This window comes from Astyanax mexicanus, chromosome 24, assembly GCF_023375975.1.
Source record: "Astyanax mexicanus isolate ESR-SI-001 chromosome 24, AstMex3_surface, whole genome shotgun sequence".
NCBI lineage: Eukaryota > Metazoa > Chordata > Actinopteri > Characiformes > Acestrorhamphidae > Astyanax > Astyanax mexicanus.
This window is the reverse complement of record NC_064431.1, coordinates 12,095,156-12,108,881: the sequence shown is the minus strand read 5'-3', so window position 1 is coordinate 12,108,881 and position 13,726 is coordinate 12,095,156. Positions and strand designations below refer to the sequence as shown.

The 13,726-nt window shown below is 37.7% G+C and overlaps 1 protein-coding gene across 1 annotated transcript; it reads right to left on the bottom strand.

Moving 5' to 3' along the window:
• Positions 1–6,819: 6,819 nt before the first annotated feature.
• On the bottom strand, positions 6,820–11,755 carry LOC103040289 (elastase-1). Its single transcript, XM_007237669.4, has 8 exons — positions 11,648–11,755; positions 10,880–10,971; positions 10,462–10,562; positions 10,182–10,307; positions 8,906–9,042; positions 7,514–7,656; positions 7,132–7,281; positions 6,820–6,950 (listed from the first exon to the last, which is right to left on the bottom strand). The coding sequence occupies exons 1-8, from the start codon at positions 11,685–11,687 to the stop codon at positions 6,939–6,941; spliced, it is 801 nt and encodes a 266-aa protein (XP_007237731.3). The 5' UTR covers positions 11,688–11,755; the 3' UTR covers positions 6,820–6,938.
• Positions 11,756–13,726: the final 1,971 nt, after the last annotated feature.

Below are 13,726 nucleotides of genomic sequence, written 5' to 3'. Positions count from 1 at the left end.
GCAGTGCTATACTGTACTGTACGCTATATGTTCCCTGCAGCAGATGTGTTCTGTCTCACACTTATCATACATGACCAAGGACAGTGGGCCTCCCATGGGAAGTATGATGCCACAGTGAAATGTGAAAGATTGCGTTTTGTAATGTTTCCGGATCAATAGAAATACACACTGGTGGTCCAGAAATGCTGTATAATCTGACAATGACTGAAGGAAACTGGAAAAATCCATAAACTTTTAAAAAAATTGCAGCAATTTGCAAGCTAAAATGGCCTGGTAAATGACACAAAAATGTCTACGGCTTAGCAGTAGATTTGAAATAATGTTTATTCTCAGATGCAACAAAGTAGACAGTCATTCAGTCACTTATATTGATTTAGTCAGTGTCACAGATTTGAAACTATGGAAATGAGCCTAGTACACAGCATTTCATGTGCTTTAGATGCTGGATATACTATGTTTTACTGTAGTTTTATGAATTGCTCAGGTTTTTGTTTTTGTTTTTCGGATGCTTTTTACTCATGGTGAAAGTGGTGGGACATTGATTTTTAATGGTTTGTAAAATTTTGTCAGTTCAGCAAGTACCAGTTTTTCAAGCCTTTCCAGTTGTTGTACTGAATTCTGCCTCCCTGCCAGAATCTGTGCAGGCATGTTCTGCAGCAGAATGAGCATAACTGATGATCTTTGGATTCCTTTTATTTACGTTTGTAAGTGAGGATTAATCTACAGTTACAGTAGATACAGAATCACTAACATAGTCTGTTGTACCCATACTGCTGCGTGATGCACAGCAGTGAAATTTTGACATTATTACGTTTTCTTCTTTTATTGTTTTTTTGGGTGACGATAGTCATCTGGGATAATGTAAGTTTCCACTGGGCAGCTCTGGTCAATGATTGGTTCTCTAAATCCACAGTTTGTTGTGCTGCACCTTCCACCATATTCCCCATTTCTCAATCCAATAGAGGAATTCTTTTCTGCATGGAGGTGGAAAGTGTACAAACTTCATGTAATGGGGGAGGCATGTGATGACATCCACACAGATGATTGCCAAAGATGGATTCGCCATGCAAGGCGTTTTCCCCCCGCTGTTTGGCGAGGGAGAATATTGCAGCTGATGTAGATAAGGTCCTCTGCCCTGACCGAAACCAGGGGTCTGATGAACAGTGATCTGTTTCTTTGTCTTTTGCAATAGATACATTTTTGTTTCCTCTTTGTATGTGAATTTTCCTTATCATTTTTCTCATTGTGAAAATAGGTGAAAAAAATGGGAAAAACTGTAATAGGTTGAATTGCCTTTTCAGCATCTCTCCATCAAACTCGGGTTCTTCACTTAGACTCATCGTTTATGACTCCAGAGGACACAGAGCACATTTTCTACAGTTCTAAAGTCCAGTTGCATAACATTTCTAACAATGAAAAACAGAAATTAAAATAAGTAGAATTAGCAGTGGACGAATATAAATATCATCACACAAATGGCTAAATAACCACTGCCATTTCATCAAGGGACTAGAAACATTTTTGTAAAAAGTTTATAGACATTAATTATGGAATCCTGATAGCTCTTAATAAATCCTATTTGTGACAAATGAGCCCTGAGTTTGGGGGGATTTTTTAATTTATGGCAGCAAATTGTAGATGCTTTGTGTTTCATTATTTCATTATTTTGACAGCTCATGTGCAGTACCAGTCACATGTTTGGACATCTCTTTATTTTATGATTTTTTACATTGTACATTTACTATTGAAGAAATTGAAGTTATACAGGAACATTATTCTGTAAACAAAAAGTGTTAAACAAACCAGATTATGTTTTTTTTCTAAATAGCACATTTATCTCACCTGAAATATATATATATATATATATATATATATATATATATATGAATCAATGTTAACACTCAGTGAACAATATATCTCCTTCAGTTTCTGGTACTTTTCAAATGATTGTGGACACCCCTTCTAATGAATGCTGGATTAATCTACTTTATGTTGCTCCTCTTTTTCACAGGCCTCACCAATGCTTTGCTGAGTGCAATCTAATCCTCACAGCAATGCTGCTCTAAAATAGTAAAAAGCCTTACTTTGGACAATACAGAGAGTTAGTTCAGAAACAGGAAGAACTCTTTATACTACTGTTAATTTTAGAAGTAGCAACGAATGAGTAAGTGCCCTGGTATGTTTGTCCTTCTGCTATAATTAGTAGGAAAAAAGCAAAAATAAGAATCTTTTCCCAGTCCTACTGGGGGGGGGGGTACTGTTCCAGTCTTTGTAAATGGTTGTTTCATTACTGCTTGGTTGCACACGTTTGCATGATTTAAAGCAGTCAGTATTAAACAATTAATTGTTTCCTATGTTTTGGTAAACAGCTGTGGCAGGTAGGTAAAGGAGCTGGAGTGGTGTGCTTTTTTCTCTAGATAACGCACGATCTGATTTCGATCACTTTTCTACTGCCTGTAACTTCAGTTAAGAAAACATGTAAAAGGAGAGAGATAGCGAGTGGATTTAATTGAATTGAAATGGGCCATTTTTTAATGAGCCATGCTTTACTAATCGTCTCTCACACAAGACGATAAGCTTCCCATAAGTGTTTTATAACTGAAGGTCAATTATTGATCAGTTGCATAAATAGTTTGGTTTGATGTCTTGTGACCATCCATCTTCCTCTTGATTATATTCCAGAGGTTTTCCAATGTGGTCAAATAAAGAAACTCATATTTTTTAAGTGTTTTTTTATATTTATTCAGAGCTGTATGGCATATTCTGCTGAATTGCTGTTATTTCCGTTCCCAGGAAATTACATGTATGAATGTGCACACAAAATAACTTAAAAATACATTTTATAATTAAGCATTTTATCTTGTACATATTGAGCTAATTGCAGAAGTAAGATATTGACGTATATTTTCAGCATATGTTTCTGTAGGGGAATTTGAGTATGCTAACTGTGAAAGATTAATGGGTGGTGACGATCTCTGGGGGTATATAGCATGAGTAAATCAAACACAGATGTTCTTAGTATGCTATGTTCTCATACTTAGTGAGCTGCTATTGTTTACATAGTTGGGGGGACATATACTGGCTAAAAGCCAACAGCAGTTTTCTGGAGCTTGTTTCTTAATTGAATTGTTAGAAGAAGTGGGGTGTATAATGTGGTTATAATAATAACAGCATGTATGAAGAAGGGAAATATTCAGGTATGGTTTTAGGGGTATAGGTTGTTGAGAAATTTAAGGTATTTGCAACCATAAAGAGTACCAATTACAATTTTGTACATTTTGCCCCAATGGGAAGACAGGATGATCTTATTGGTCTTTAGTATGTAGGGGCTGTGAAACTGATGAAAGAAAGAATGACTAGGTGATGGAGGGACAATAATTAGCAAATAATTGAGCATATTTGTTATCTATTGATCTTATTCCCAAAAGCAAACGAACACTTTGCCTGGTTTATGGAACCTGGTGACACATATGGGATTGAATTTTGTAATGTGAGCATAACATTGCTATTGGTATATCCTACATCTCAAACATAGGGACAAAAGAGAAGAACAAGAAGGAAAAGATGATGAGTAAGGGAAAAAGGTTTAAAATATAAAATATATAATGTTAGTCAAGTCATTAAGTGCATGATGAGTTATTCTTTGCCACAGTTTTAAAAGTAAAGTAAAGCTTAGCGACTTAGATTTACTGTTAGATGTTTCGTTGTTTTTAATCTTTTTAGACTTCAGTTCAACGTAAGGTGCATGCAATTATTAAGATATATAACTTAATATTTGGACTTGTGGAGATAAGGCATATATATTTCTGCCTTATGGCTGGATAGGTTGCTGTTATATGGCAACATTGAAGCTTCCGTATGAGGTTTATACACTTCAGAAGAGTGAGCCGTCTAATGTTGTCCAATCAAAGAGACGGAAAAGGGAGATGGCACAGTTTCACAGTTTGGATGCTTATCATTGGAGGATCAGTATAGGAGAAAAATGGGGGATAGGATTATTTCCCTGGTATGGGGTGACTTTTTAGCAGATCATATAGATAACATTACGTACACTTTGCAAGGTTTTGCTAATGAAACAATTAACGGTTTTGGGTTTTTGTCCAATACACAAAAAAGTCATAGATTAACCTTGCTGAAGCATGACATGGCTTTAGATTATATTTTGGCTAAACAAGGTGGATTATGTGTAGCTTTAAATTTGACAGGGGATGCCTGTTATACATTGATTCCTGATAGTACTGATAATGTTGCTAATGTTATAGAGGCATTGAAAAATATTAGGGATGCTTTTGGTCCGTCACAAGGTGCTGGTTGGTCTGTTAATGCATGGTTGCTTGAGAAATTTGGTACGATGGGAGCATTGTTAGTGCAATTATTGGGAGCAGCTTTGTTATCTGTGTTATGTTTTGCTTTTGTACTCTGTTATTGACTTGTGCTAAGGCTATGATATTGAGGTGGATAGGAGTTGTGATGCCAGGAGATCGGGTCCAGATGCCATTATTAAATAGGACTGACTCAGACGATGACGACGACTCACAGGAAGAAAGTGTAGTGGACGGTGACGTGGTGGAAAAATATCCAATTTAAATATTTAACCTTTGTATACGCTTGATACTTAAGTTTATTATTCACATAAATATTTTACTCATATCCTCTTATATAGGAGTGTATCTGGAAGGATATTTTTGCTAGAATTGAAACTATTGTTGTTTGTTACTGTAACTGTTTACTTTGTGTCTCTTCCATTGTACACGATACTGGTTGGTGTTTTCTTTCTTCCTTTCCAGATGGATGTTGGGAAAGGCTATTCTGGGACTTTGTTGTGCAAAAGGACTCAAATGCTTCAACATGGACAGTACTGGGACATATTGCGAAGGACTCTGAACTCGGGATCTGTGATAACAAGCCTGGGAGCCAGCTCATCATTCCTTCTATGTTGAGGAGGAGCATTTTTTTTTATGTTTCTGTATACATGTATGATGTTATTGGTTTGTATCCTCTTACTGTGTATTCTGTGACTTATTTTAGACATCTTTTAATGTCATGTACTCTACTGTTTAGTTTGTTAGTCTGTACGGGTGCTGCTACACTGTCTAACATGGTGCTTGTCATTCTCTGACTCATTTTGGGTTATGTTGGGGAGCAGGTATATTGGAACCTCATATGTTTTGTTCTTTTCTCGCGTTAGGGATATTGGTGTTAGGCAGGGACAGGTCCACTGTAGGGTCCGATGGGTCGACTAGCCTGAACGTGGAAATTATTGTTTTGGTTTCTGGGGTTTCAATTGTATGTGCTTTACCTTAAGTCACTAAGCAGCCTTTTTGTTACTTCCTCCACTTTCATTAATATGGAATATGGCCGCCTAGGGGGCAGGAGGGGCCGTGAGAGAATTTTTCCTGTCTTGTTTGTTAAATAACTCATATTTTGGGATGGTTGGCTGCCTGACAGGTTTTCGCTCTCACATTCCTTGATTTTGGTTAATCATTGTGTGTTGGAGGACACATATTTTTGGGAAACTGTTCTGTTATACACCTGTTGATGTGTATGTGTTGCTTTTATTTTTTATGAGACTTTATGTAGTCTCGAAGGGGGGAAATATGACGTATATTTTCAGCATATGTATTTTCTTTATATTCTCTTTTATATTCTCTTTTATTTCTATATGTAGGTTTAGGTGTTTCCAGATGTGTACCACAGACCTATAAAAGGGGTCCCCAAAAAAGTGGACTGGAGAGAGAAGAGGAACATTGGATTGGGCAACATCTCTCTCCAAGGCTGGCCTAGGAAGCCTTGTAGATATTGTCTTACACTTATAATTGTATTACACTTAAGACAATGTCTACAGTGTCTTCTTCCTCATCTTCAAGCATCTTCACAGCAAAGAGACAGCGGTAAACGACAATATGTAATTATAAACATTAATAAAACCTACTTGAAATGAAATATAATTATTAAAATCCTTCATGCTTTAAAATATTTTTTTCACAATAAATCCATAATATTTAAGTTAAAATACAACTTTTTGTTGCTGTCACTGGAACACAATACCACATCTGAAAATTTTTAACATTCTACAAGTCACATCCACAACAGGAAGTTACATCAGGTTCTTCTGAAGACAATGGGCAGACTCATATAAAGAGTTACAGGGCATGAGTGCCAGTAAAAGGAGTGAGTCCTCTGGTTTATTGATTTATTAGTGAATAGAAGTTAATTTAATACTATTCACTTTTTTGACAGTTAAAATTACTGAGATTATTGAGATCAGCTTCACTTACAGGGTGCCAATCCATCACTAAATGCTGCAGAGAAGCTATCAATAGAGATTAGATCAGGCCCAAAAAATCCAGAAGAGAAAAATATACTTCAACAGTCCAGTATTTACACACACACACACACACACACACACACACTTGCACAAATAAGTATGTGAACCCTTTGGGATTACTTGGATTTCTGCATATATTGGTCCTATAATTATTTATTATACCCTGCTTTATTTCACTTTATTATCCTCCTTCACCACAGACCAGCTATACTTTAGACAGTGGGTCATTCTCAGTACTGTGGTGAGTAACACAGATACGATGGTGATTATTGTGTTGGAGAAGGCTGGCACAAAGATATCAGACAAAGCAGTGCTCCTGGAGTTTTTAAACGCCTCAGTGTCACTGCTGCATTGAGATTACTCCACCAACAGCATCCTGTTGGCAGCATCATGTGAGCACTGATAAAGGACTAAAGGATATGAAAGAATTGCAAAATACAAAAAACATGTACATTCATATACTTAAAAAGAACAACAGGACTAAGACTGGCTTAAACTGAAAGTGTGTTTATTGCAGGTTTCCGTGTTTGTTGCTACATGAACAGAACAGGACGTCTGTCATGTCTCCTCAGCTCAGATCATCACTCTTGCTTTAAGATTACCAAACAATTTAGTTGATGTACTGAAAAAAGAAGAGAAAAATATACTTCAACATTTAAATAAAAAAATAATGCCTAACATCTAAAATTCTTTACAGTTACTAGTTCATACCATTTAAAGCAATTTTATGTAGCAGTTTTACCCTTATCAGTGCAAAAATGTATAAAAAAATATCCTATGTATGAACCAAAAACTTCACTTACGCCCTCGAGCCAGCCGATGTAGGCAGACACACGGGTGAAGACAGTGGGCTTCCTCTGGGTGTTGCAGCCCAGAGAGGACACAAAGCTGGTCACACCGTGGACGACGTACTGCCCGCTCACCTGACAGTTCAGGGGGCCACCAGAGTCACCCTGCAGTGAGGAACAGAAGAGTTTTAATCTTTAAAACAAGTCAGATATTAATTCTGAAGAATTAATAATCACTGACTAAATTGTTCATCAACTTTTTTTATTCATGAAACCAATATGTAATATTATGAGAGTGAGAAATCCAAGTGTGGCCAGACATTAAGGCCCTCAGGGTCTAAGAAGAAGCTACTCATCCCTAATATAGCTAAAGTGTTATTGCGGTTTTATACAGTACCTGGCAACCAGACAGGCTGCCACCACCAGCGCATACCATGGTGGTCTTGACAGTGCTGCCCCACCAGCTGCTGCTGGAGCAGGTGCTGTGGTCCACCACGGGCAGGGAGGCCTGCTTCAACTGGGCAGAGAGGTTTCCACCAGCTGCAGAGAGTGTGAATATTTAGAAATTAGAAATATGAATTGAAATTTATTTAAAGATGAAATCCAAGAGATTAAAGAAAATCTGAAACTCTTCAATGCATCGATTTAAAGAACCACTTTTAGTTTAATGAAGAACCTGCCAGGAGGATTCTATGAAAAACAGTGTCTCTTAAGATAGATATTTGATTATAAATAATCCTTCTATAAGTTAATGGACATCAATCTAATGTAAAAAATTGTTACAATTTAAATTGTATATCCAAGCCAAGAACTGCTATGATCCCTTCTAATAATTAGAAACCTGTTTTGTTGCAATATAAAACCATCTACCAAATCAGAAAAATCAAGTCACCCTTAACCAGAGGGAGAACCATTTAACCACACAAATGGTTATTTTTATGTAATCTGTACAGCTCTGGGTTCTACACTCATAGTCAAAAAATTGTTGCCCTCAGAATGACAATAGGTCATCCTCAGTGAAAAGTCTTGGTGAAGATAGCAAACTAATCTACGTTTGGATCACGCATGGTGCCAGATTACCTTTGGTCTTCATTACAGGCACTTACGTTAACATGGTCCTGCAACCAGTGGCCCTACCTTTTTTGAAAGCCAACAGAACAATTCTTGTTCATATACTGCTGCCTTCTCAAGAGCTTGTCTTGAAGACACAGATGCTATGCCAGGCTAGGCCAACTGCATCGCCTGACCCATCCCTAATTAAAAATGTGTTGGGGCACAAAACTACACCCCACTGCAAAATCTGCAGGAACAGTGTTAGAATATTTAAGCAGTGGAAGGTGGATTATTCCAGAACACCATAACAACCAGGAACCTCTACAACTCCATATTGTGATATGTTACGGTACACATGCGTTACACACTGCTTCAGTATGTGTAGCTCAATAAATATGACCAGCAGTTGCCCATTTCAATCTAAATGTTTATGATCATTTGTTGTTCCTGGTAATGTTTATCTTCCTTCCGAATAGATTTGCAATCAAACATTTTTTTCATGGTGCAACAAATTTTTTTATGATTTCTTTGATGATGATTGTAAAACCATCTACCAATGGGTTTTCCCAATCCAAAAAAAAGCCTTTAACCAGATAAAAAAAGGCTTATTTTCATCTGTGATTTCTGTATAGCTCTAGGTTTTATGTGCCGAGCATCATCGGAATAACTTTTTAGTAAGACTTTATTAGTACAAGAGAAAGTTCTTTCAATAGTATAGAATGGGCTGTGGACTCACTCTGAGTGCGGCCCCAGCCGGTGATGTAGCAGGGGTTGTTGTTGGGCAGGACCTGACCGGAAGGAGGCAGATTAGCCAGCTGGACGTAGGAGTTCAGGGAGGCATCGGCGGACAGACGGAGCAGGGCAATGTCATACCTGAGATCCAGATAAAGAGCGTCAGATTTATTCCTAAATTTGGGGCAATTTATCTTTAAGCTACATCTCTACACAATCCTTAATCTGCTTTTACATTCCAGTACATTCAGCCCGGGTCCTGGTTCCGGCCGTATGATGGATTGTGGCAGTACTTTTGGCCAGACTGGCCAGAAACCTCTGAGGGTCAGGAAACTCACTAAGGTCTGTGTGATGCAGCTGGTTTTGTATTTATTATATTATAAAACTATTTAAATGTGTGGAAGCAATCTTGTTTTTTTCTGTGACATTAAATGTCACAAATGTGGTTCAGAAAATGTATTAAATAAGGATAATAAAACACTGTTTTAGATAATTTGTAGGAAAGTATGAGACTAACATCGAAATATCTATCTTTTTGCAAATAATACTGCATGTCAGCAGTTTGCAGTACATTTTTAAATGCTGTTTATTTTGTTATTTTAGTATTGCGCATGGTCACATGTAATTTTTATACAGTACCAGTAAAATTCGTAATTTTTACGATATAAATAAATAAATAAATATTTAATAAAGAGTTAAAGCTATAAAGGAACAGACATGCAGTTAGGTAGTACACAAAAAAAGTGTTTTGCTTTATAAACATCTGAAATAGAAAACCAATCCAGAAGGTTTGGGATGAGCTGGAGCGCAGAGTGAAGAAAAAGCAGTTAACCAGAGCTCAGCACCTCTAGAACTCCTTTAAGACAGCTGGAGAATCATTCCAGGTTCTACCTCATGAAGCGACTGAGAAAATCAGCCAAGAATAGGCAAAGCTGGCATCAAACCAAAATGTGCTACTTCGAAAAATCAGAAATATAAAACGTATTTTGTCTTGTTTAACACGTTTTTGTTTACTTTTCTAATTGCATTTGCAATCTTTGCAATGTAGAAAATAATAAAAAGAAAAAAGAAAAACATTACTGGGACTGTATATTGCATGGCAAGTTGATAATATAATGAATCTGACTGGGCTCACTGTGTCCAAATTTCCTCACTAATGAAGCAAAAGAAACACTCAGAATTACTTTCTTAGTTTCCTAAAATATTTTGATGTGAACTTTACTTTGAATGAAAAGTTATTCAGTTTTAAATAACAGCATAATTGGAGGAAGTTGTCGTACCCGCCGGCCACGTTGTTGGAGTTCCAGCTGGGGTGGATGTAGACGTTGCTGACGCTCATGTACTGCTCTGTGCCTTCATGGGTGTAGATATCATGATCTCCCAGCACCACACGCCATGTTCTAGAGCTGCACAGTTAATAAACAACCAAAAATCATTCAAACAGATTATTTAAAGATTAAAGAGATTAGGCATTAGACATATCATGTATTTGTGAGTTATGATCATATTTACAGCTCATAAATAGACAGAACTAAATAAAGTGGAGTTTTTTTTACGTACGTGTCGACGCAGTGAGCAGCTGTCATCACCCAGCGTCTCCTGATCAGAGATCCTCCGCAGGTGTGGTAGTAGGAGCCACCAGATAGGTACTGGAGGGAGATCTGAGACACAAAGACACAAAGTGTTAATCCAAACTGACCATGAAATAGGAGTAACAAGGCTATGTTTAAAATGTAAAAGGAGAAGAAGTAAAAATTAATCTGGAAAAAAATTATCCTGTACAGTATAGATAACCACAATTTCTACTTATATAACGTAACAACGTTATTTGTACTTTGATGCCTCTGAAACCTGCTAATTTGGTGTTAATGTTTTGGTCCTATTGTATAAAATGCAAAGCGTTTGTATTTTAGTATGGAGAGTGAGTGAGAGTGAGGTAGTGTTTTGGAGAGATTTGAGAACTCTCACACTAATTTACCTGCCAGGGCCAGGAGTGGGGTCTGGCCACTTCACCCCCTACAACTCTCTCCACCACATTCTCCAGATACCTGGGCTCAGGCTCGGCCAGCACTGCACACACACACACACACACACACACACACACCAAAACGTCAAGATTTACCTTGTAAATTTTAAAAAAGTAGTAGTATTTTCTGTAATATGTTATCTTTAACTGGTGTTGTTGATATATTATAAATACAAAATAGTTATTTACAGCAAGAAAATACATGTAAAGAACATTTTCTGTAATATTACACAAAGAAAAAAAAATCTTATTAATCGCTGTAAAAATAAATCTAATAACAACAAGAAATGTTAAAAACAAAGTTTTCAAAACTTAAATTTTTCTTGGTAGAAATGTGCTTTTAAACTACAGGAAAACTGGAATTCCTGCAGCCAGAAAATTGTTGTTTTGTTTGCAGATATATTTTAACTCTGCATATACTAATATGTATTTTAGTATGGGGAAAAAATATATATTTTTAATTATATTTTCTTCCCCTTTTTATATTTTATATGTATGTATTGTTTCACAGAGAGATGAAAAACGTACCGGTTTCATCACAAATTACACACATGCTTCACATCCCGATACATGTGGACATGGCCTACATATAGACTGACTAAACACAAGAAGTCTTGAACTGTATTTTCTCCAGTCTTAAGATTACACTCATTAACTGCTATTTGTAAAAAATAAATCAGCTCTACTCATATTCTTGCTTGTTCTGTAATGGTGACTCACCCAGGGCGGCGAGGACGCTCAACAAGAGGAATCTCAGCATACCTGCAGTCGCTCAGAACTCTCACGCTCCAGAACCTTCCCACCCAGGCCTTATATACCATCAGACAGGCAACAGGGTGTGCTGTTTTTATCATGCCTGTACTCACAGGTGTGCACACTCTCACTGTTATCATATCTGCCAGGGTCATTTCAGCTCAGGGTTAGAACTTTCCTCATGGTTTCCAAAAAACCCACGTACCTGTAAAACCTGGCCTCAGACTCAGCAGGTCATTTATAATGCTCTGTATTAATCTGCATAATCCTGACTACTATAAAGAAGCCGTTTCACCGAGTGGGAGCCATTCGTTGTTGTTACTCTTCCAAATGAAACTTTTTTTAAAATCTTTTTTTAACTCTGACTCTAATAATACATATATTTAACTATTTAAAACAAGTACTGGTCAATCTCAGGCAGCCTTACTTAATTTGAAGGTTTCTAAGACGAACATGGTTACATTTTTCTCATTTCTGTTACAAAAACTCATATGACATTTAAAAAGCATGTTTAAAAGCAAGTCCACTAATTCGAGAACTGCAGTGAGGACGATGAGCTTGCAGATGAGCTTCCCTGACATGGTTCCTGACAGTTTGTGAAAAATTCTTTTGTCGTGTAAAGCGATTCTTGGAGGTTCAGATGCTGGATGTGGAGGTCCTGGGCTGGTGTTGTTACACGTGGGCTGCGGTGGTGAGGCCGGTTGGATGTACCGACAACTTATCTGAAACATCTTTGGAGACGGCTCATGGCGGAGAAAAGAACATTCAATTCACAGACAACAGCTCTGGTGGACATTCCTGCATTCAGCACACCAACTGCACGCTTCCTCAAAACGTACAATATCTGTGGCATTGTGCTTTGTAAAAAAACTTCACATTTTAGCGTTTAGGCCCTTTGTTGTGGCCAGCCCAAGAGATACATCTGTGTAATAATCACTGTATCTAATCAGCATCTTGAGATGCCACACCTGTGACTGGTGGATGGTTTTTCTCAGCAAGAAGAATTGCTCACTAACACAGACCCAATTGTAAACAAAATTTGAGAGAAATTTGTTTCCATAATAAAAGCCTTAGATTTTTAAGTTTAGCTCCTGAAAATAGGAGCATAAAGATTGCAGTGTATATATAAAGTGTTGTATAGGGAACACTTATACAACACAATATACAAACCTGTTGTTGTGCAAATGGAACAGACAACAGGTGGAAATTATTGGCAATTAGCAAGACACACTTGATAAAGGAGTGTGAAATGACCTTCAGCTGGTCACTAAAATCCATGTTTCTGCTCAAACTGTCAGACTCCATGAGGGTGGTATGAAGGCCCGACATCCACAAGTGGGGCTTGTGCTTACTGCCCAACATGGTGCAGGACGATTGGCATTTACCAGAGAGCACCAGGATTGGCAAACTCACCACTGGCGCCCTGTGCTCCTCACAGATGAGAGCAGGTTCACACTGAGAACATGTGACGGACGTGAGTCTGGAGACGCCGTGGAGAACATTCTGCTGCTGCAACATCCTCCTGTGGCAGTGGGTCAGTAATAGTGTGGGAAGGGCTGCACAGACCTCCATGTGCTCACCAGAGGTACCCTGACTACCATTAGGTACCGAGATGAGATCCTCAGAACCATTTTGAGACGATATGCTGGTGCAGCGGGACCTGGGTTTCTTCTGATGCAGGACAATGCTAGGCCTCATGTAGCTGAAGTGTGTCAGCAGCTCCTGCATGATGAAGCCATTGAAGCTATGGACTGACCTGCCTGTTCCCCAGACCTGAATCTAACCTCTTAATACGCCCTGGCCCGCCGGCGGGCCAGAAAAATATGATATTTAATATCTGGCTGTGTTTATGAATAGTTATAGGTTCAATATAGACACCCAATATACCATTTTAAAGCTTAGAATCCTTGCTTTTCAGTTATATAGCCTATTTAGCTGTATCTCCTTTCAGAAAATAAACATTTATGCCTTGGTTATGAAAATATTAAATCATAATTTTCATATTTCCGTTTATCGGACGTCCATATTTGATCGAATGCGATCATG